The 24734-nt window shown below is 36.3% G+C and overlaps 1 protein-coding gene, 2 long non-coding RNA genes, 1 other non-coding gene and 2 pseudogenes across 5 annotated transcripts; 4 read left to right on the top strand and 2 right to left on the bottom strand.

The window, feature by feature from the left end:
* Positions 1-5123: 5123 nt before the first annotated feature.
* Positions 5124-8217, top strand: LOC104719283 (uncharacterized). Its single transcript, XR_015569188.1, has 2 exons — positions 5124-5265; positions 5775-8217. It is a non-coding gene; the product is annotated as an uncharacterized LOC104719283 (transcript).
* Positions 8218-9037: 820 nt separating this feature from the next.
* Positions 9038-11388, bottom strand: LOC147936293 (uncharacterized; annotated as a pseudogene).
* Positions 11389-14139: 2751 nt separating this feature from the next.
* LOC104720481 (histidine kinase 2) lies at positions 14140-19772 on the top strand. Its single transcript, XM_087469397.1, has 13 exons — positions 14140-14960; positions 15045-15227; positions 15326-15817; positions 15897-16172; positions 16254-16423; positions 16554-16766; positions 16854-17040; positions 17155-17206; positions 17286-17515; positions 17609-17707; positions 17787-18424; positions 18558-19046; positions 19132-19772. Exons 1-13 carry the CDS (start codon positions 14691-14693, stop codon positions 19379-19381), a joined length of 3549 nt encoding a protein of 1182 aa, XP_087325523.1. The 5' UTR covers positions 14140-14690; the 3' UTR covers positions 19382-19772.
* A 133-nt stretch (positions 19773-19905) lies between these two features.
* LOC104719282 (glucan endo-1,3-beta-glucosidase 1-like) lies at positions 19906-20696 on the top strand (annotated as a pseudogene). Its single transcript, XR_015568617.1, has 3 exons — positions 19906-20096; positions 20182-20436; positions 20519-20696. The product of XR_015568617.1 is annotated as a glucan endo-1,3-beta-glucosidase 1-like (transcript).
* LOC147936292 (uncharacterized) lies at positions 20558-22635 on the bottom strand. The gene is made up of 2 exons (XR_015568618.1): positions 22426-22635; positions 20558-22029 (listed from the first exon to the last, which is right to left on the bottom strand). It is a non-coding gene; the product is annotated as an uncharacterized LOC147936292 (long non-coding RNA).
* A 149-nt stretch (positions 22636-22784) lies between these two features.
* LOC104719280 (uncharacterized) lies at positions 22785-23856 on the top strand. Its single transcript, XR_015568372.1, has 2 exons — positions 22785-23039; positions 23540-23856. It is a non-coding gene; the product is annotated as an uncharacterized LOC104719280 (long non-coding RNA).
* Positions 23857-24734: the final 878 nt, after the last annotated feature.

Below are 24734 nucleotides of genomic sequence, written 5' to 3'. Positions count from 1 at the left end.
TGTATCAATGACTCTTCTATGTTTTGTTGCTAATCAAAATTTCTAAATGACAACAATCTCAAAAGATTTAGCAAGGATTATTGGTTTGAGATTTGAATAGAGTGTTAAATACTTTAAATGTTACATAGAATCAGTTATTATTAGATAAAATATGGGTTATTGGTTTCAAACTTTTATAAAGTTAATAAAAGTTTTGTGTTATTCAATTAAAACAAAAGAATCTAGTATTGTTAATAAATTCAATTATTATATTATTGATTCATAGTTTTATATATTTTCTTCACAAAATAAAGTCATGGAAAATATCACAAAAATACATATATTGTTGCAGCACTTTACAAGATTTTAGAAAACTAAACAACAAAACTATAGAATACTCTGAATGATTGGAAGATCAGGTAAATGGTTGGTCGGCGAAGTATCTATCAAGGGGTGGGAATGAAATTTTAATTAACTCAGTAGCTTTGGCCCTCCCAACCCATGTCATGTCATGCTTCAAACTTCCCCAGGATTTGACGTCTAAGTTAACTAGCGCTGTTTCAAATTTCTGGTGGAGCTCCAACGATAAGGATAGGGGTTTACATTGGATGGCTTGGAATAAGTTGTGTGAAGGTAAAGATAATGGAGGTTTGAGATTTAGAGCCTTGGATAAATTCAATAATGCGATGCTCGCTAAACAGTATTGGCGATTGGTCCAATTTCTGAACTCTTTGTTTGCTCAGGTGATGCGGGGTCGGTATTTCCGGAACAAGAATCCGTTTTTGGCTAAGAAGCCTTATTCACCGTCGTTTGGTTAGAAGAGCATTTTTTGATCAAAGATCTAGTGATGCGTGGTGCAATATGGATCGTCGTACTGGCTCTAATATTTTGGTATGGCGTGATCCTTGGATTCCTGATCAACATCCTTGACCCGCTAATGGTCGGAGTAGACTTTTGCACCCAAATTTAATGGTTAATCACTTAATTAATCCGGTCACCAGAGAGTGGCATCTACCTATTCTTCAGGAGTTTATGGATCCGGAAGATATTTCGATTATTCTAAGAAGGACAATAAGCAGGTCTTTAAAGCCGGATCGGTTGGTATGACACTATGTTAAATCTGGGAAATACTTGGTGCGATCTGGTTATGGGTTGACTAGGGAGATGGCGAAAGAGTTAGAATATTGTCCAACATGTATGGCTTTAAGAGCTCATGATTGGAAACTCCATGTCCCTCCAAAGATTAAGCATTTTTTCTGGCAAATTGCCTTTGGCACTCTTCCAGTGACGGATCGTTTAGCTCATCGCGGTATCCCGTGTGGTACCAGGTGTAAAAGATGTGATTCAGCGTGTGAGACAGTTAATCACGCTTTGTTTCTATACCCTCGTTCAGGTCAAATTTGGGGTTTGACACCGTTTCAGGTTTCTTCAGGGGGTTTTCCTTATGATTCCGTGTATTCGAATCTTGACTTTATCTATTGGGGTGGAGCATCTCTCTTTGGAGATCGAGAGTCATTTAATCAGTTGCCTTGGATAATATGGTCGATTTGGAAGGATAGAAATAAAAAGATTTTTCAAGGTACGCAGCTCGCCTTAGATGAGGTGATTACTCAAGCTGCAAGTGAAAAAATATTATGGGAAGATGTGCAGTCTCAGGCAGGGATTCCATTCGCTAGTTCCGATACTACGGACTCTTTGATTCCCTCGAGGCTTCCGGGTCCTGGTCTTTATTGTCAAATAGATGGCTCCTGAAAAGCATCTGAGATAAATTCATGCCTCGGTTGGTGGTGTGGTAATAGTAATGCCCAGACTTTATTGTTGGGTGCTAGATCTCTCTAACAAAGTCCTTCCCCGCTACAGAGTTGGAAGCTCTGATTTGGGCTATAGAGTGCATCCTTGCCAACGACGTCTCCTGTCAGCATTTTGAGACGGATTGTGCAGATTTAATCGCAATGGTTCATGCCCCAGAGGATTGGCCGGCCTTCTCTAATATTCTAGATGATTTTCAGCTTCTTTGTACCGCCTTCCCTCACTTCTCCTTGTCCACGATTTCTCGTTCGTTGAATTTGAAGGCGAATTGTCTTGTCCGGTCGTTTAGATCATTAATTTCTGCAATTTCCTTTGTAAACTCCTTATCTCCAGTTTGTAATAATGCAAATTAATTTAAAATAGAAACCATTCAATTTATAAATTAATTTGCATTAAAAATATTGAGGCATTAAAATTAATATGCATTAAAAATATGTAAAATATTAATTTTCTTGATAATAGAGGACTTAAAAGTATCCAAATTTGCCAATTTTAGGTATTATAAAATATTTAATTGTGTTTGGCAATTGGTTTAAAGAGAACACGGATAGTCAATAATGTGTTTGATAAATGTGATAATATAATAGAATTAAATGAATAAATAAAATAATAAAGTGACTGATTTTTTTTGTCAACCAAATACTATTTAGAAAAGAAAAACACTTTTTTAATATATAGACGATTTTACTCTTTTTTATGCGAAAATATTTTGAGATTGATATAAATGTGCATGATTCAGTAATATAAATTCTAGAAAAGGTTTGAAACATTCATAGACATTTGAAATTTGTGTTCTTAATTTTAGTTTCTACAAAAGAAAAAAATCATGGAATTTTATTGTTAATTGTGTTTTATGTTCTAGTTGTTTATAGACCAAAGGTGCTACCCTAGTAGATTATGAGTGATGTATGGTTTAATGGGATTAATTTCAGGACCTATCATCAGTTAAGTCAAGAACTCCTACCATTAGTTGCATATGTCCAGGACACAATCTTTCTTTGCATCATTTCCTCTTAGTAATCACTTAGAACATGTGCATTTGTGAGAAACCCAAAGAGTCTCCCACCAATATAGTATTAATTTTTTTAGTGTAGAAAAATTTCAAAAACCTTACTTAACTTTGTGTGTCCATTGGTGAGAAACTAATATGAGTTTCTAATTAATATAATATCAGTATCTTTAATGTAACCTAATATTTTTAATTTTATTTTATTTGAATACTTATTTTGTTATTTTGTTTTGCATTTTATCTTAAATTATAAAAAATATTAATATTAATATTTTTTAGAAATAAAAAATTACTTATTAAATATATTTAATTTTATTAATTAGTTATATTTTATACCATATATCATATTGTATCAATAACATAATTAGAAATACTAATATAGTTAGTCACAATGTCACAATACTAATATATTTTTTTTCAACTCTCATAATTTGTTTTAATCATACTAATATTTTTTATTATATCAACTTATATTAATTTAAAATAATATGAATGTATAATTTAACATTATGCATAATAGAATTTGTTAAATAGCTTATCTTTTTAATGATTTACCAAAAAAAAATAAAAATAACAATATTTAAACTATTTAATCAATTAAAGAAGTTATTAAGGATTTAGTTTATGATCATAAAATCTACGTACTTAAAAAGTGACATTTGTCACCACTCACCATGTCACAGCCTCTCATGGGTTTCTCAAATGAGAAACTTTTAGAATCCATTTTTGGCTTTTTTGATTAAAAATTACTTTTTTGATTTATTTTAATTATGACAAACTCAACAAAAACCTACCAATACACATAGTTTTAATTTATGCATTTTTGGTCATGTGTTATTCGTCCACATGTTATTAAGTTATCATAGTTTACCATCTCGAATGATAGCCGATCTGTCCAATTGTACTCGATCAGCTTACCGAGTTCGATTGAGCTGTCTCAATAGATTTTTACAAATGAAATTTGCTCCTTGTGCGAGAGGTCTTCTTTAGTCAATGCTTCTCACTCGATCATTTGTGTTAGTTATTATTGAAATCAACTCTTGAAATATGTTGCTATGGAACAAGTACATTAAGAAATTAACATATCATATATCCACCTAGATGAAAAAGCAAATACATAAAGTTTTTATTGTTTAAAGGGTTGTGTTTTCATGGGTTTTTACATTCTTTCCATGGCTTTTTCCATTTTCAGGGTTTTCACATTCTTTTCATCTCTTCTTAATTGCTTCTATATGATTCTATCTATCATTTTTCTCTACGACTCGTTTTTTCTTCTGCATCCTTTACCAATTCTGCATCCATCACATTTTTTATGCATCTATCTAAATGGCATTGGACTTTTGGATCTATCGGAATACAAAGTTATGGAAAAGGGTCGGGACGAAAGAAGAAAACCACCGAAAAGGAAATCTGATAAACGAGAGGTAGATCGAAAACCCAAAATCTAGTCTACCATACCCGACGCTAACAAGAACTACTCCTTTGTCGTGATGAAGATGACCTCGAGCTCTTGACCTGAGTTAGCAGTTCCTTTATTCAACCAAAGCATTAGCCCGTCGAATCCTAGAACTTATCTCTGGAATAGCATGATTTTAGATAATTGAGACCCTATCCCTCGACTCCGCGATCTAGCAAGAAAAGGAAACTCAAATTGAACCCTCCTTTCCAACATCTCTCACCCTAGACTGACCAATCTTCAATTCAATGAAGGGGATATCAAATAGTAGGGACGAAAGACAACCACTGATCTTAATTAAGCCAAGCATGTCTTTGTTTCATCACCCCAATACAAACATAATGCTTGGTGATATCATGTCAATAACTCAACCGTAACTGATCCTACATACCTTAAAATCTTGTCATGCCAAAAGCTCAACCATATAACTGATCCTACATATGCTTTAAAATCATGTTGGCGCAAATTTGTGTGGACATTGGCGGGAGACTATTTTTTCATGTTTTCAAGTTTTGCCTCCTTTTCTTTCATTAAGAATTTTATATGAAGAAACGAAATATTAGATATATGATTTAAAACAAAATTAAAGAAATGTGTATATAAATATGCGCACTGCTCATTACAGTGCACGATAGCATGAAGTAGTACAATTAGCAAATTAGCATCGTTTACTTTCACTGGTGAATAAAATTACTTAAAACCAAAATATATCAAAAATAAAAAACCCAAAAACATAAAAATCCAATTTTTATTTTTTTTATCGTTAATTTTCCCCTAAATTTTCGATTTCTCCGATCGACGGCAAAAAAAAAAGAAGTTCTCGAGTTTTTCGCCGGCAAATTCCATTCCGCGATGTGTATATGTCAATCGAAGAAACCTCTTCACTTCATCTGAAACCCTAATTTATAGTTTGTTAGATCCACAACAAATCTCTCTTTTTGCAAGAGCTTGATCTGTTTCTTTAGCTCTGGAAGAAGAATTCGCCAGCATTGTTGTTACCCATTTTTACCCAGTAAGATCGCTTCTTGTATCTCTCTCTCTCTCTCTCTCTCTCTCTCGCTCTTTTAAGATGAATTTGATTTTGTCGTGTGTTGAGATGTTTTAGCGAATCTAAAGTAAAAGGGTTTTTAATGTAAATCTTTACTTGATAGGTTTTGTGTTGAAGTTAATAGCTTACATTTGATGATGTACCTGTTTCAACTGATAAAAAAAGGAGAGATTTTTAAGCTACTTTGACTTCAAGATGAGGCTTTTTTTAGATACCCAAATCTACTCGAGGGTTTTTGTTATTGTATCAGTGTTAGCCGTAGAGAAGTGGGTTTTTTTTTTTTTTTTTAAGCTTGAGATTGATCTCGAGTCCTAAGTTTTGAGCAAAGGTGTGATCTTTTTAGTGATTGGGATGGGTTCTTGGGATTGTCATAATAATGTTGTGTTTTGAGCTCTTTGGTTTAAGTATTGGGTTATGTTGTAGTGAAGTGACCCGAAGGTATTAATTTTACTCTGGTGAAATGTTGTTTGCAGATAATGGTATATATGGTGCGTGTAAATGGACAACTTTGTGCGATTTAGCTGCCCAGAACGGTCTTAGTTTCCTTTTTCAGAACTTTTGGTGGTGAAATTGAGTTGATTTCTACATGGAAGCATACAGAGAAGAGGCTTTTAAAGCGAAGCAGATCGCTGAGAGAAGATTTGCTGAGAAGGATTTTTCAGGGGCAAGGAGTTATGCGTTGAGGGCCAAGTCACTGTTTCCAGATTTGGAGGGTTTGTCTCAAATGCTCACGACGTACGAAGTTTATTTAGCTTCTCAGAGTAGGCGCAGTGGGGAGATTGATTACTATGCAGTTCTCGGACTAAAACCATCAGCTGGAAAAAGAGAAGTGAAGAAACAGTACAAGAAGATGGCTGTATTGCTCCATCCCGACAAGAACAAATGCCTTGGAGCTAACGGGGCATTTCAGATCATATCTGAAGCTTGGAGTTTCCTGTCAGCTGAGTTTAAGAAAAGCACTTTTTATTACAAAAGAAAGAAAGTTATCGATTCCATGGTGGTCCAGAAGAACAGTACAGAGTATGCTCCCTCACCCGCAGGATTCGATTGTTGTCCACCAGTTTCAGAAAGACTTGATACTTTCTGGACTGTATGCACCTCTTGCAAAGTGCAATACGAGTATCTGCGGAAGTATGTGAATAAGAGGCTGTCATGTAAGAACTGCCGAGGAGCATTTATTGCTCTGGAGACTGGGCCGGCTCCTCTTAGTGCATCAATTCAATATGCAGCTCCATCTCATGCAACAAGTAATGGCTATGGAGGTCATGGCTATGATGCTGTTTCACGTATGCCTACCAATTCTACGTATTTCTTAGGACAGTATCCTGCACATGGATATGAATATGTTACAAATGAGTCATATGACTGGAGCTCATATGTGGGAACACCTCCTGGGAATCTGGAGTCAAACCGCATGTCGTCAGTATCCAATGGATATCCTTATAAGCCCACCAATGGGGTAGCCTGTAGGGGAAGGAAAAAAGTTAAAGAAGGCCCTAACAGGACGAACTCAATGAAAAGCATGGCCTCTGAGCTGATATATCCAAGCCCAGCCAATTGGTCTGCTGATCTGTCAGTGATTAAGGCCAGCAGACCTGAGAAGAAGAGGAATATTGGTTTGGGGTCATCTGGTAATGGATCTGTTGAGAACATTACAAAATCTAATCCAGAATCAAAAGCAACAAATTTGGATACAAACATGGAACATGAGTTTAAACATCCTGGGCAAAGTTATGGTTCAATGCGACGGTGGTCTTCTGCAACAGGATTGGATGCGCGAAAGCTATTGATTAACAAAGCTAAAACAGATATTAAGCAAAGACTAGAGATTATGAGATTGGCTTCAGAGGCAACGGCGGCTACTATGGACGCGGCTCCCCTTGATCAAATAAGTGCCTCCTCCAAGGTAGGGGATGATGTATCCAGAATAGGAAAAACAGTTTCCTCTGGTCATCAATCTGCTCGGAAAATAAACGGGCCTATAACAGTTCCAGACTCCGACTTCCATGACTTTGATAAAAACAGAGCAGAGGAGTGCTTCGAGGCTAGGCAAATATGGGCAATTTATGATGAAGATGATGGTATGCCACGGTTATATTGCATGGTCCGGGAAGTACTCTCCGTGCAACCTTTTAAGATTGACATAGCCTACTTGAGCTCCAAGACAGACATCGAGTTTGGTACAATGAAATGGGTGCAGTACGGGTTTACAAAGTCATGTGGACATTTCAGGATACGAAACACTGACATAGTTGACCATGTTAACATATTTTCCCATCTCTTGAAAGGCAAGAAAACAGGAAGAGGCGGTTGTGTTAGGATATTCCCCAAAACCGGAGATATTTGGGCTGTGTACAAGAACTGGTCACCAAACTGGAACAACTCAACTCCAGACGAAGTGAGGCACCAGTACGAAATGGTTGAGATCCTTGATGAATATTCTGAACAGTTTGGGGTTTGCATCGCCCCGCTGGTGAAAGTAGAGGGTTACAAAACCGTGTATTGCAGGAGAGGTACGGAGGAGAGCAGAAAGTGGATACCGAGGAGAGAGATGCTGCGGTTTTCTCATCAAGTGCCATCTTGGTTTCTTAAAGAAGAAACTAGTGGTGTGCCCGGAAACTGTTGGGACTTGGACCCAGCTGCTATACCAGAGGAGTTGCTTTCACACTGAAGCAGGAACTGATTGATTATCATTCACTGTCGCTGCAAGAGACAAGAGTAAGAGCTTTTGTATCATCAATGTTAACGGTTTTTGACTCAGTGTAGAAACCCAACTCTATATCCAAAATATTTGTGGATTATTATTATTATGTCAGGAACTATATATACAGGCAAGCCTCTGTTTGTTCATTGGAGCTGTTGTATTAGCAAATGTTGAAGAATTAAACATAGTCTGACTTGTTGTTTGTTTTTACATTACTATATTTCCTTCTATCTGTATTAACCTTAGTATAAAATGTAGCCAAAGGTCATTCTGCTTTTTTACTTGTCACTCTTGCTTCACAAAAGTTTGGCTAATCTACTACATGTGGGTTACTCTGGTTTCATCAGTTCCATCGACTTCAATTTGTTTCAGATCAAACAGTGTTTTTGTACTTGTATTGTTTTTTATTTATTTATTTTGGATTCGGTTAGAAACGATCAAATACACGTGAAGCTCGTTATCTTGAACCTGGTAAGAGATTAAGCTCTTGGGGGAGAAAAAGACAAAGATAGAAACGTTGTCCGAGAAGAGACATTAGTTAGTGTCTTGTAATAACACTATCATCCCCTTGTCCCTCCACACAAGAGATCTAGAACTCCCACGTGGCAACCTAAGCGTCAAGTCTGCTCCCCCAAAGCATTGAATCTCAACTCTAGTAGTAAACCACTTCAATACCTTTTTGATCATTTACTAATCAGTAGTCACCAAACCCCAAACAAGTGCATGTTTGTAGCTTAAGGTTGATTCTGGTTAACTAGGCTTACTGAATTCATCAAAAATAAATTTCCCCCTTTGTAACTTTTTAGAAATTTGAATAACTAATTACGGCTAAAATACTGTTAAATTGGATATTATTTAATTTCTACCTCCTAATTAAAGTATTTGTAGAAATTAACTAATCGGAATTATTTTTGTTTTCCGAAGTTTTACAAAAGTGTCTTTTTAGAAAATATAAGAGAAATTCCAAATTATATTGTATATTTTTAAGTAATTGTTTCGTCTATTTCAAGTTTGTAGTATAGTTATGTCATATTAAGTAATTGTTTCGTCGATTTTAGATTCAGCAACCTGAACAAGATCTAACAGTATAACCACCAAAAACAGCCACACAACATTATAAATAATCTGATTGAATGTTACTCACGCAATGAGGTTGAGTATATCCAGGTTGTCTGCATTTTGAACAAGCATATGACTTTTGTGTCTTCCGCGACTTGATACCTTTTTTACGTGACAGCTCTAGCCATGTAAGCCAACGAGACTTATTTTGCCTACCAAGCTTCCGCTTCGGTATTGGAGGTATACATCGGATATCTGGCCCAATCGGAGCGTGTTCGACATTGGGCATAATGTTAGCCGCGTACGATGCATAAACATAATCTTTTCTATAGTAAGCTTCCACCACGGTAGATATATGCCATCCAGCGGACTTGATAGCCTTAATTGCATGTGAACATGGAATTTTCGCAACACCAAACACCCCGCATGAACAAGATTTTTCTTCTAAGTCAACCAAACAGTCATGTTGCCCACCACGAACGTGGAAACGCCAACCATCAATGCGTTCGACTATCATCATATCTGCGTAATGTTCCCTTACAGCCAATAAATATTCAACACCCCGACTAAAAGTGGTGGTCAGACTTAGTGCATCCTCTCGTCTTTTCCAATACCACCTACCTAACTTTTTCGTAATAAACTCGATGAGATATGTTATGGGTTAACCTTTGGCTTTCTTTAGCATGGAGTTGATAGATTCCGCAATTTTGCTAGTCTTGATATTGTATCTATCTCCTGGACAGTAAACTCAAGACCATAAAGCTGGATCTGCCTCATTCAAATACGCTGCAAGAGCCGGATTTATGTTAGTGAGCGAAGCCATGTAGCGGTTGTAATCATCATGCGTATGCGCATATGCTGCCCCTTTCACCAAGTACATCAGTTGCTTTCCATTGAAATTAGAAATTATGTTTTGTTGAAGATGGTAATAACATATCCCTCGTGTTGCCCATGGGATAACATTGCAACATGCCTTAGCTATTGAACTGTGCCTATCCGAAACTACAACCAAAGGATATTCATCAGAGATACACTCACTTAATTTGGTGAAAAAACAATTCCATGAAGCATCACACTCTGAGTCGACAATTCCAAAAGCCAACGGAAATATCTGGAAGTTACCATCCTGTGCACAAACGATTAACAGTACACCTTCATACTTGCCAGTGAGATGGGTCGCATCAACCACAATAACTCGCCTAACGTAATTGAAACCACGGATTGAAGCATCGAAAGATATGAAAAGATACTTAAACCTATGCTCGTCATCAACAACAAGGTCAACGACACTGCCCGGGTTTGACTGCTCTATTTTCCGAAGACAGTAAGGCAACTTTGAATATCCATCTTCCGCGCTTCCTCTCACATATTCTTGCGCATATTGTAAATCCCTGTACGAAGTGGTGTAATCCAACTATTCCTACACGGTCGACGAAAAGCCTCCCAATATATTTTGAGGTGCAACGCTTACGGTTAGCTACAGGGTCCACAATAGAACATATATGGACGTTCAGATATTTGGTGACCCAAAAAGTGTTTGGATCATTCGTCACAATGGCTACGACCCTCCATGTGCATCATGGAACAGAGCATATTACCACCAACAAAGACTTTGTGGACTTCTTAATTTAGAAAGAGAATTTTAACATAACCGCGGTCATACGCATCTCAGATATGACGTCAGCTTTGCATGCAAAGCATTGACCTACTTTCAGTTGGTCTATCCAAGGATTATTTAACTGTCCATGAATACCACCAAAAAACGGTTTCCCTTCTTCAGCATCTAGTCCAAGGTCATCTCCATCTCTTTCGTCATCTTCATCTTTAAATTTCCCGTACTCACTGTAATCGAAATCCATGTCATCAACATCTTTCGGCTTCTCATCTGTATGATCAGTTTCATGACATTCTTCTGCACATTAATCTGCACACTCATCGGCACCTGGTTCTACATCGTTACCAAATTCAGCTGTTGGCTCTCCATTGTCAACATAACGAGAGTTGAGCGGCATAACCGGATGTCCATCCATGCACTGCGTAGAGACGCAAAGGCGAACAACATTCCTACAACTAAAATCTATCAAGTTTTGAACTGATCTATCATTTGTGACATAGACTGGAGGGGTATCTTGAAGCAATTGCTGAAGCATCATCTCTGTTAAGGGATACGATAGTTGAACCATATCTGTTTCTTTGTCAATCAGATAATCTTCTACAGTCATTTCAACAAGCTCAGCGTATGTACAACCGTGCCGCAAAAAAAACATTCTCCCACCTTTGCGTCCATCCATGTCAAATGCCAAGACCCATTTCTCGTCAGCCATACTCCGAAAACAACAGGTATTTGCGCCATTTACCTGAAAGAATAAGCAGCAAGTTAAAATACCATAAACCCTAAACCCTAAACCCTAAACCCTAAACCCTAACCCCTAAACCCTCAACCCTCTAAGGAAAGCAAAAAGTATAAAAAATTTATCATCGTCAAAATATACATAGGCAATTACATAACCGATATAACACAAACGAACTAAAAAATCAAAAAAAAATTCTTTATAAATTTCCAATTAAGACCATTTCAATTGTACAGACTTTAGAGATAAATCCAACAGTTTGACTTCCTAAATAAGTATAATTTAATAACCTAATTTCCTATGAAAACCAAAAACTTGATTTCTCCATATGTATAATACATAATCATTTCAAAAACATATAGAAGCAAGTACATATCATATGTCAAAGAGTACAACAAGAAAATCTTTAAAATTATTCACCAACTTGTTGCAAATTGGTTTTCAAATTCTGAGGACTTCATGTTGATGTCAACATTGTATACATAAACAAGTTTCTATACAGAGACTACTTGTGAAGTCTATTACTTGTGGTCTATTTTTGCAATTACAATTTAATAAAGCAGACACCTTTTGAAGTCTACTATTATTGTTGACTTCTTTTGTTGTCTTCCTTTGTTAATTTTTGGGTCAGTTTTGCAATTCAAAACATAAAAAAGAGTAGACTTCTTTGAAAGTTTCAAATAGTTAATTTCGATTGCAGTCTACACTGGTTATTTTTGCAATTGACCAAACTATTGACTTTGTAGTAGACTTCTATCTAACAAGTAGACTTCGTAAATCCGTCAACTATAAAAGTTAGACTTCGTTGTGGTTAGTTTTGCAATTGACCAAATTTGACTTTTCCCAATTAGACTACTTACGAAGTCTCCAGAAATGGTGACTTCGTTTGCAGTCTGCCCTAGTCATTTTTGGAGTTGACCAACATTTTAATTTTTTCACTAGTAGACTTCTTTTGCAGTCAACTTGGTAATTTTTTTTATAAATAATATTATGGTCAATACTTTTATATTTTGGTCAATTGCAAAACTAACCACTATAGAAGTCTACTACCTTTTTTCATGCGAAGACTTCGTCTGACAGTCTGGACTAAAAAGTCAATAATTTGGTCAATTGCAAAAATACACTTCAGTAGACTGTAAAGGAAGTATCCGTTAGAAATATTATAATGCAGTCTAAGACATATTTTTTTTGTTTCCAAATGAAATTAAGGAGACTGACATTTTAGTATACGGGCTCGAAACTCGATAAACTTTAAATTGCAAAACTGACCAAATAATAGACTTTATATTACATTATGATGGGTCGACTAATAAATGAAGTCTAATTTCAACAAAAACACAAGGAAAATCACGAAATCTACCGGAAAATTACCTAACGGTGGTTGTTCGCAATGTCAAACACCAAGGATGTCGTCTTAAGTCACCACGGAAGAAACCCAGCGCCAACTTAATCACTATCCAAGAATCATGATATATAACAAGATAAATGTTTTCTATGATTAAAATGGAGAGGAGATGGAAGAAAATGAAGTTCTCTTAGCATTAACTGTTATTTAAGCTTACAAATTCAGGTTGTGGAAGCATTAAGAGCTTCAAATTTGGTTGTTCATAGTTGTTGGAAAATTGATTGCGGTGGTACAACCGTAAATAAAAGAAGAAGATGAGGATATGAATGTAATAAACATTTTCGCAAGAAATTCAAATAAATCATAAATAATGGCATTTTTGTGAATACAATGAATAAACAAAGATTTAATAGAGAGAAAACGGCAAATATTAGAGAGAGAAAAAAATGGGTCTAACATTACAATTGATTCAAGTTTGTAGTCTAGTCCCATTTAATAAAGGTTATAGACTTATAGGGTCAATCGATCCCACCCTCCACTTCTAAAACTTTTGCTTGATTGACCATTTCAAAATATATTTTTAATCAACTACATGTATTATTATATCGAGTATGAATTTGAATGAGGATAACATACAACAACAATTCTATCACCAACCACTTGATTATTTATCTGAATCCATTTCAATTTATGCATGTAGATTTCTAAATAAATTAGTTATACTAATATCACAATCTTCAAGATTCAAGAATAGTAGTTTCTTACAAAATGGCTCAGAGAATCATTAAACTATGGTTGGGAGACAAAGATACATAAACTGATTAAAGAAATAAGAGGTGTCTATGTAGAATCAATCAATTACCCACTTCTCTTAAAACCCACTCATCGTTATATTTTAAACTATGGTGATAAAACAAACAATTTTCGAAAGACACAAAAGAACAAACAAATAAACAATTCCACTTTTATTGATTCTTGGTAGTCTAGTTGAGTTTATTTATATTTGTCATTAGCCAATCCATTTTTATTATTTAACTGAAAAATGTTGTGTAATACCTTCCCCACCTAGATGATGAGATAATCATGGACTCAAAACCTCAAATTATAGACTCAAAACCTCTAATTTTTTCACCAAAAAGACAAATAAATAAATAATAATCAAAAATAGAGTAAAAGAGAAAAGAGAGAAGTGTCTATGGTTTAGTTGTTGGGTTTGTTCTCTTTCTGCTTTAAATTTCTCTTGTTGTAAGTTTTAGTTGTTTCCGGGAACTTATCCGTTGTCCGTCGGCTTAGCCTTAAGCCTTAGACTCCAAGAATATTCATGTTTTCCGCCGGCTTAAAATGTAGTTTACAATGTATACTTTCCAATATTATCAATAATATCAGATTAAAAAAAAAAAAAAAAAAAGAGAAGTGACATTTTATTTTTCTTTTTGGTCATAATAATTTCCAAACAAAATGCACTTGTTTTATCCAAAGAGTCTGATCATTGAGTCCAGTTGGGTAATGAGAGACACCAGCTGGGTCTTTTTCTTCACACAAGCATCTTGAAAATAGAAGAAACAGAGAAAGAGAGAGAAAGCTTGAACATTTTTTTTTACTCTGAAACCATGAAAGAAGAAGTTAAAGCTTTGTCCTTTTCTCTTTTCCATTTCTTTACTGAACAATGTCTTTCTCCCATTGCAACCACTGGGCTTGGTTCATCTTGTCCTCTTGCGTCTTAAGTAAGAGAACCCAACAAACAAAAATAAATCTTTCCGCATCGGGCTATGTCACAGCTTCTTCTTGGGGTGGTTTCAAGAACTCAACTTTACATCATGAGATTGTTGTTCTGTTGATAGAGTTTTACAGTTCTGGGTTCGGAGAGATCTGAGTTCACCCCAACCCCACTAGCTGAATCTGAGATTAGTGTTCTTTCTAGAAGTCGACCATGTCTATAACTTGTGAACTCTCGAATCTTACTTCAAAGAAGGCAAAGGAATCGAGCAGTGGCCAGAATTGGCTTAAAAAGCCTCTCTTGTTCTTGATTCTGTGTGGCTCTATGGTAGTTATCGTTCTGGTTATGTTCTCACGGTTAGGTAGGACTCAGAAGGAGCAGAGATGTTCTTGTAATGGAGAAGCTAAGGTGCTGTATAGACATCAAAACGTTACCAAGAGTGAGATTCATTATTTGGTCTCTTTGTTCTCTGATTCAGATCAGGTAATTTTATCTGAAATTGACTTTGTTTGAGCTTCTGATTTGCCTTAAAGTGAAATACTTTACCATTCTCTGCATCTGTTGCAGGTATTATCCTTTGAATGTCGTAAGGAATCAACCCCTGGAATTTGGGCAAATTATGGTATTACATGTTCCCTAAATATGCTTTCCGAGAAACAAGAGACTGGAGGGGTTCCCTGGAATCTTCATCCTTCAGGCGTAGCACATTCTGTCTCATCAACATCTCATTTCTGTAATAATCTTGAGCAGGTAAGATAACATTGGATTCTAGCATATGTGAAGAAGCCTTCAAATTTGGTTATCTAGCTCTCACAAAAGTTTATTTTGAATGTTTTGGTTATTGGTAGAGTTTACATCAACCCGAAAACCCCGAAAACATTGAAGAAAAAGACTATGAAGATGGGGCGGATCAGGGTTTATCATCATCTTATATAAGAAATGCATGGTGGTGTCTAATCCTTGGTGTGTTACTGTGCCATAAGATTTTTATATTTCATTCTAAAGCACCAACTGAGAGTAAAGAAAGAGTGCATCTGCAAGAGCCTTTAGGTCAAAAGAAGCAGCAACAACGTGCTCAGACTTCTTCTAGAGGGGCTGGAAGATGGAGGAAGAACATCCTTCTCCTCGGTATCTTAGGAGGAGTTTCCTTCTCCGTATGGTGGTTTTGGGACACCAATGAGGAGATCATAATGAAAAGAAGGGAGACTTTAGCAAACATGTGTGATGAAAGAGCCCGCGTGTTACAAGATCAGTTCAATGTTAGCCTCAACCATGTTCATGCCTTGTCTATTCTTGTATCTACATTTCACCATGGGAAATCCCCTTCTGCCATTGATCAGGTGATGTGTTTTTCTTACTGCTACTTACATTTCGTATCTCAAGGTTATGTTTAATCATCATTGTCTTTTACATTTACAGAAAACATTTGAAGAATATACTGAGAGAACAAACTTTGAGAGGCCTCTTACAAGTGGTGTAGCGTATGCTTTAAAAGTCCCACACTCGGAAAGAGAGAACTTTGAAAAGGAGCATGGATGGTCAATAAAGAAAATGGAAACTGAGGACCAGACAGTTGTCCAAGATTGTGTCCCTGAAAATTTTGACCCAGCACCTACTCAAGACGAATATGCGCCAGTTATATTTGCTCAAGAAACTGTTTCCCATATTGTATCGGTCGACATGATGTCTGGAGAAGTCAGTAACGTTTAAAAGTTTCCTGTCCTACTGCCAAACCAATGTGCTACAAGAGAATTCAAAAGTCTTACTGTCTTGCAGGAAGACCGTGAAAACATCTTGCGGGCAAGGGCATCAGGAAAAGGAGTATTAACATCTCCATTTAAGCTTCTTAAGTCAAATCATCTTGGCGTCGTGTTGACCTTTGCTGTGTATGACACGAGCCTAGTGCCCGATGCTACAGAAGAACAACGTATTGAAGCAACTATTGGGTACTGCTTTTACTTTAAAAATAAATGGTTTTTGCTGATAGAAAATGATTCTTGGACACAAGAAACTGAACCTATGTAGCAAAGACTGATCTCTGTACTAGAAAATATTAATACGGTACACCTAAAACAGGTACCTTGGTGCATCATACGATATGCCATCGTTGGTGGAGAAACTTCTACACCAACTTGCCAGCAAACAGACGATTGCTGTGGATGTTTATGACACAACTAACGCCTCAGGTCTAATTAAGATGTATGGCTCAGAAATTGGAGATACAAGTGAACAGCACATAAGTAGCCTTGATTTTGGTGATCCATCAAGGAATCATGAGATGCACTGCAGGTTAACTCTTAATTCTTGTGATATTTTTGTAAGATATGTTCACTTCTCTCTTTCCTGAAGTATGAAAATGGCATTGTTCATTTATAGGTTTAAGCATAAACTTCCCATTCCTTGGACAGCGATAACACCGTCGATCTTAGTTCTGGTTATTACTTTTCTTGTTGGTTATATATTCAATGAAGCCCTCAATCGAATTGCGACAGTTGAAGAGGACTGTCAGAAGATGAGGGAACTCAAAGCCCGTGCTGAGGCTGCTGACGTTGCAAAATCACAGGTGAACTATCAACTATGTGAATCAAATAGTCTCAAACCTTTTTTTTGTTAACAAGAGTTGTTTTGTCACTGAAATGCTTCATTTTTTAAAAACTGAATTGCTTCTTATTTGCAGTTCCTAGCAACTGTTTCTCATGAGATACGGACTCCAATGAATGGAGTTTTAGGTACTTCTTCTACTGATCCAGCTTTGTCATTGCATGTTCTCTAGAAAATCAGCTGAAAAGTTCAAACATGCTGTTACAGGAATGCTGAAAATGCTGATGGACACGGATCTTGATGCAAAGCAGATGGACTATGCGCAAACTGCTCACGGAAGTGGGAAGGATCTTACATCACTCATAAATGAGGTTCTTGATCAGGCAAAGATCGAATCAGGAAGGCTCGAGCTTGAGAATGTGCCTTTTGATATGCGTTTTATTCTGGATAATGTTTCATCTCTCCTCTCTGGCAAGGCAAATGAAAAAGGAATTGAGGTATACTAGAAACTGCATGACCTTCCAGCTTCTTAATGTTTTCAAATAGCAAACAAATTCCATATCTAATGAAATCTTGGTTTCTTGTTACAGTTGGCCGTTTATGTTTCTAGTCAAGTTCCTGATGTTGTAGTTGGTGATCCAAGTCGGTTTCGGCAGATAATTACAAACCTGGTTGGAAACTCAATCAAGGTGATAAATGGCTTCCATCTTACAAAACGACATACTTCTTGACCACTATAATACTCACTTGTTCTTTCTGTAATAACAGTTCACACAGGAAAGAGGACACATATTTATCTCGGTGCATCTTGCAGATGAGGTGAGGGAGCCTCTTAGTATCGAAGATGCAGTGCTCAAACAGAGACTAGCGCTAGGATGCAGTGAGTCCGGTGAGACAGTTAGCGGGTTTCCTGCTGTAAATGCATGTGGAAGCTGGAAGAATTTCAAGACATTTTACAGCACTGAGAATCATAATTCTGATAAAATCAAGTTACTAGTTACAGTGGAGGACACCGGAGTGGGCATACCTGTGGATGCACAAGGCCGAATATTCACGCCTTTTATGCAAGCCGACAGTTCCACATCGCGGACTTATGGTGGGACTGGCATAGGTTTAAGCATAAGCAAGCGTCTGGTTGAACTCATGCAAGGAGAGATGGGGTTTGTGAGTGAGCCCGGGATAGGCAGTACTTTTTCATTTACTGGAGTTTTCAGTAAAGCAGAAACAAATTCGTCTGTTACTAAGTTGGAACGATTCGATCTAGCTATTCAAGAGTTTACAGGATTGAGAGCATTAGTTATTGATAACAGAAACATTCGAGCTGAGGTGACCAGTTACCATCTTCGGAGACTGGGAATATCTGCAGACATTGTTTCGAGTCTTAGATTGGCATGCACCTGTGTCAGGTACTTTACATGTACTAGTGTCTGTTTTTCTTTACTTTTCCAACTGCTTTGCTTTGCTTTGCAAGAAAGCTGTATTTGTAGAGATTATAGTTGGTTCACTAAAAGCGTTCAATTTTTTCTGGACTCTTTGCAGCAAATTAGACAATTTGGCTATGGTTCTAATTGACAAAGACGCCTGGAACAAGAAAGACTTTGCAGCACTTGACAAGTTGTTTACCTTTAGCAAAGTAACCTTAACAAGAATCCCCAAGATTTTACTTTTGGCGACCTCTGCAACTCTTACTGAGCGAAGTGAGATGAAGTCTTCTGGTCTCATCGATGAGGTAGTAATAAAGCCCCTTCGGATGAGTGTCTTAATATGTTGCTTGCAAGAAACACTTGTCAATGGCAAGAAGAGGCAACCAAACAGAAAACGAAGAAATCTTGGACACTTGCTCAGAGAAAAGCAGATTCTGGTTGTGGACGATAATCTGGTGAACAGACGAGTTGCCGAAGGTGCACTTAAGAAATATGGAGCTATAGTTACATGTGTTGAGAGTGGCAAGGCTGCATTGGAAATGCTTAAGCCGCCTCACAACTTCGAGGCTTGCTTCATGGATCTCCAGATGCCTGAAATGGATGGGTAACTAACTATTTTTCGATCTGGTCCCTTCAGCTTGTTGATTTCTTGAATGTGGTCCCTAGTAATTTTATGATTTTTTGTGCAGATTTGAAGCAACGAGGAGAGTCCGTGATCTGGAGTATGAAATCAACAAGAAAATAGCTTCTGGAGAAGTTTCTGCTGAATTGTTCTGTAAATTTAGTAGTTGGCACGTCCCGATATTAGCAATGACAGCTGATGTTATACAGGCTACTCACGAAGAATGCATGAAATGTGGCATGGATGGTTATGTATCAAAACCGTTTGAAGAGGAAGTGCTCTACACAGCGGTTGCAAGATTCTTTGAACCGTGTTAAAAGGGAAGACTGAAAAGTCATTCCCTTGTAGGAGTATATATATATATATATATATCGACCCGAGAGCTTTTTGACGTCGGGTAGTATATCTTGAACATCCATGACACTGCAATTCAACTTGAGGTCAAGGCAAGAACCAGTCCATTATTGATTGTCCTTCACAGGTCACTTTCGCTATTAGACCTCGTCTGGTTGAGTATGCGAAGAAACTGCGAAAGCCGCAGTCACTCTCTTTGTATAGACAGTTTGTCATCTTTGATCTCCACCTGTGTGTATAGCAGATTTCTAGTGTATAGCTCCATTATATTCATTCTTAGAATAAAACTCAAACTCCCTTTAACTGTAAAACAGCATGTATGTTGTGTACAAATAGTTATGGCCTTTGATTACATGATAGGAAGTGTATAAGTGACTGTGTTTCGAAAAGCTTCCAGAAGCAGAACAAAATCTTCCTCAAAACGAGTTAAATGCAGATCTGGCACATGATTGCATCTGAAGCAAACCAAGATTCCCTACTCAGATCTTGAAAGTACTGATTCTTTCTAACTAGTATAAAGGGGTCAAATTGCACTCATTGTTATAGCTCTCAAACTTATCAACTAGATCAGATCTGAATCTCTCTGTACCACTCATTGCCTTCTTGGGAAAGATGTCAACTTTCTTGATAAGGATACTTCTTCCTTTGCTAGTCATATGACATTTCCGCAATTTTCAGGTAAAACTATCACTGCAATGTTCACACTAGTGTATGTCCTTTTTAGGCTTTTACAAGATATGTATGTGAGTGTATGTATAAACAGAGGCAGAGTCGGAACAATAGTGCGTAGCGGATGAACAAACGCCAGACGATGAGTTGCAGGCAGCCCTATCGTGGGCATGCGGTAGCGGTGGAGCTGACTGCAGCAAAATGCAGCAGGAGAACCAGCCATGCTTTTTGCCCAACACAATCAGGGATCATGCTTCCTTTGCCTTCAATAGTTATTACCAAAATTATAAGCATAAAGGTGGTTCTTGTTACTTCAAAGGTGCTGCCATGATCACTGAGCTTGACCCCAGTAAGCTCTCTCCTTATCTATATCACTTTAATCTTAGCAGATAGTGAATAATCAGCATCTGATCTGGATATAATTGTCACAGGTCATGGTTCTTGCCACTATGAGTATAACCCCTGATTCAAATGATACAACAAGATAAAAAGCTATAATTTTGCATTTATACATTATCCCTATGTAATGTGCTTCCCCTGGAAACTGTTCTCTCATTACTCTTTATCTTTGATAAAATTTCTTCAATACAACATGCTTTCTATTGTGCATTGAATTTTTTCCAAAGTATCAAATATACATCAACCTGGTCACTATTCCTCAATCTAATTACTTCACAATATGTAGTCGCAGCAGTAGGCTTATTCCATTTTTGTTTAGAGTACGTGGTCCTCACGCGGTGATACCATATAACAACATTGGAATCAGAAACATTGGATCCAGTCGTATACATCATAGGAGATCCATCAATCTTGTCTTACAAGCTCTCCTATACTTGTTGTAATAAATGATTGCATTGTATACTAGCTAATCTGGTGCCGCCTGAAGAACTAACTATACAGTCTATTAATAATTTTTCCTGCCTTGGCCTTTTTTAATGGTCAAAAGAGCTGAACTATGCGGATTTACTACTTAGATTTACTACCAGAACTTGAACATCTATACAGGCCATTAAGAGAATCAGACTGAAGCAAGTGGGAGTTCCAAAATAAGAATAGAAACAAGGGTGAAACTAAAAGACGACCTTGGATAAGGGCTGCATTTCACTGGTTTCTGTCCATATATACGCCATCAGTATCCATCATTCACAACAATAACCAATGACTGAGTGTGAACCAGTGCACTGTACTTCGGTTTACATATTCCACCTTCCTTCTTCGTAATAATCGTATAACAAACTAAACAGAAGGAACATTGATGCAAATGGCTTGTTCTAGATGCATTTAGAATCTTAAACATCGATAAACAAACAATACCTTCTTTTTAATTCAGGATTATTCTGCTTGTGTGTATCCTCCTTTTTGCTACTTGATTGTGAAGTACCAGTTCTCAATTCAATTGCTAATAATAAAGCAACTGAAACTTAAAGTTTTGTTTGAAAATGTGTAAATTCATTTCCTTTAACCAGTTTCTGCTCATATTTACGACAATTGTACCCGTCTTGCAGTACTTTCTCACCGATAAAAGGGCAGTTCCCTTCTGAACCAGACTGCAAAGACAAGCCAGTACTTTCAAGAGTTGTGAATGTTTTTTCTGATCCCTTAGAAGCAATATCTACATCAGGCACCCTTTTGAGGCTCCTTGCAGTGGTACGGTTTTAGAGTCTCTTCTTGAAGTTGCTGGCTTTTACAAGCCAAGCCTAGCTCATTGATGATCTTCTTTGACTCGCAGTTTGTAGTTCCAGTTCCAGTGGTCGCTCCAGCCTCTACGTTATCAGTGACAGCATCACCTGTCTTAGTCCCGCTTGCAGAAGCAGTCATAAGTAGGAAGTCTGCTTATTGCAACCATATCAACCAATTAACTTTATCAGCAGAAAAATGAGTCCAAGTGATCTTAAAGCCAGCAAGAATTGTATTCACTCTACGTCCATTTAGCTGCCAATGCCTAGAGCAGCCAAAACAAACAAGAAAATATTACTTCTAATAACACCTGAAAAGGAAAAACAATAAGAGGAACAATGTAAACCAAACAAGTAGAAACAAGGTTCAAGTACAAACTCTTCTGAAGAGTGAGTGAGAGAGGGACCTTTTAAGAACATAATAGATTGCTTTAAATCGTAATGTAAAGACACCAGTGAGAAATGCAAAAAAGGTTCTTGTGAGAAATTACTGGAGGTCTTCTCTCCCTCAAACTCACGAGGAGAAGCAAACAAAAAAATGATTGACCCAAATTACCAAAACCTAGAATCACACACTAGCCAAATTACCTTTACAACCGGAGTATATAACTTTTTTTTACCTCAAAAGTTTTTAGTAGACGAGAGGGAAGTGAAATACTCACGCTAAGCATCGATATGATTCATCAAACCGAACAAACTTCGAAACGAAGATGATCGCAATGTCGGGATTCGAAACACGTACCCTCTCAAGTAGGAAGAGAAGTGATTAATTTAGGTGCTACGCGGCGTACTGAGGCATTATGTATGTCAGACCATGATTATCGGTGGGTTCAGGCCGGAGTTCTTAGTGTTTTGATGAAAAAAAATAAATCAGAAGAAAAGAAAATATGTAAGATCTCCTCTTATATAGTATACTGGATCATGGGTTAAGAGATTGCTACGTGTCAGCTGTCTGTTGGGCGAACAGAAAATACAAAACGAAAAAAAATTCATCTGATTGATTTTATTATTTTTCCTCTCTCTCTCTCTCTCTTTCTTGTTCTCTCGCGATTGGAATCTCCGAAACAAGAAAACGGTTTGGAATCAGAAGCTTCATGGGTTTGAATCGAAGGACCGAGAATGGTTTGGATTCAGTTGGGAATGAAGAGAAGGCGATTCGATGGGATTGGAGAGAAGAAGATTAGTAGCGATGGCGATTTGGAAGCTAATCGCCAATTGCATGATTCGAGTTTCAGTCGAATAAATTGGAAGAGATTGAAGCAATTGGAATCACAAGGTACGTTTGTTAGTACAATTGCATGAATCACAGATTGTTTTATGATTAGGGTTCTTTGATTTTCGATCTTAAATTAGGGTTATTTGATGTTAGTTAGAAAATTAGGGATTTGCGTATAAGCCTTGTGATTTTGGAGTTGTTATACTTTATGAGATGTTTGATTGAGACTCAAGATGATTTTGTTATGTTATAGAGATCACTGATTCGTATTTTGTTCTTTTTTTTTAATTATGTAGATGGATACGTTTTTTGTTCTGTCATAGCTTTGATAACCTTGAGTTAAGTATTAATGATTGAGACTCAAGATGATTTTGTTCTGTTATAGAGATCATTGATGCCTTTTTTGTTCTGTTTTCATGATTATGTAGATGGATATGTTGTTGTTCTGTCTTAACTTTGATAACCTTTGGTTAAGTATTAATGAGTGAGAGTTTAGCATTTTGTTCTGTTATAGAGATCACTGATGCGCTAATACACTTATGTTTTTCATGATTATGTAGATGGAAAGACTGATTACAGGAGAAGGATCCGTATTATCAACCAAGACATGAACAAGTACAATAAATCGAGTACCAATCTCTTTGTTGTCCGGTTTACCAACAAAGACAAGAACAAGTACAATACATTAGGTTGCTGGTGAGGACAATACATCAAGGTTTTGAGTTCTATATCTTTATTTTTGTTTTCCTAGGTTTATAAAATTAATCATTCTCTCCATTTATAAATTGCACTTCTGTTGTAATATGTATTAATGTTTTATTATGTTTTGTATGTTTGAAAATTAATAAAAATGGAATATTTTTTTAGTTTTATAAAATCTCTAATGTTTACACATTTATACCACTTCTATTCTATTTAAAATTTAAAAAAACAATATTTTCAAAAATAAGAGACCCAAAATAAGAACCTACCAATAAAAGAGAAAATTTTATCTAAGAGATCATGAGTTCTTATATTCCAAACAGTACACAATTAATTCATAAAAAATTTAAGAACTCCCCTTATATGAACCCCCCAATAAACTTGCTCTCAGTATGTAGTAGGCAAGTCCTATTAACAAAAAAAAAACATTAATTCTTAATACTGATATATATATAACATATATTTTTTTTCATTAATACAAAAGTTATAATGAATAGTTTATCATTTAAATTTGAGTTGTAGTCAGTAGAGGAAACCCCTAATTTTATCTTAATTTTTTCAACTTGAAAGTCTATAGTTTTCAGAAAAAAAAAAAGAATTCTCAATTAGTAATTTGTATTAAATTAAATTAAATAAGATTAAAATATTCCTTCTGAAATTATCTCCTACTTTCGTAACAAGGTTTGCAGCTTTTTTTCTTTTTCTTTTTCTTTTCTGGTAAAAAGGTTGCAGCTATTTTGTTTTTGTTATTGTCAATAGCAAAGTCATGTAACTTCTAATGTAGATAAAATGTTTAGAAACATATTATTACTGGATTACAGTAGCAAATTGTCACAAATTATTACTCCCTGTGTTTCTATCTAACTTAAGTTTTAGATTTTTTTTATATATAAAAATAAGCATTTTATGTTTTATGTATTTTTTTATTAGTTATTGATGATGAATTGTAAAATTTAAGAAGAAAAAAATCAAATATTTATTAATTTAAATTAAATAAATTGTTAATCATAAAATTGATGTATTTCGAATTAAATTTTAATAGTTGTTATTTTG

Source organism: Camelina sativa, chromosome 10 (assembly GCF_030686135.1).
Source record: "Camelina sativa cultivar CO46 ecotype springtype chromosome 10, ASM3068613v1".
Taxonomy (NCBI): domain Eukaryota; kingdom Viridiplantae; phylum Streptophyta; class Magnoliopsida; order Brassicales; family Brassicaceae; genus Camelina; species Camelina sativa.
Note: the sequence above shows the minus strand (reverse complement) of the source record. Positions and strands in the feature narration are given on the sequence as shown.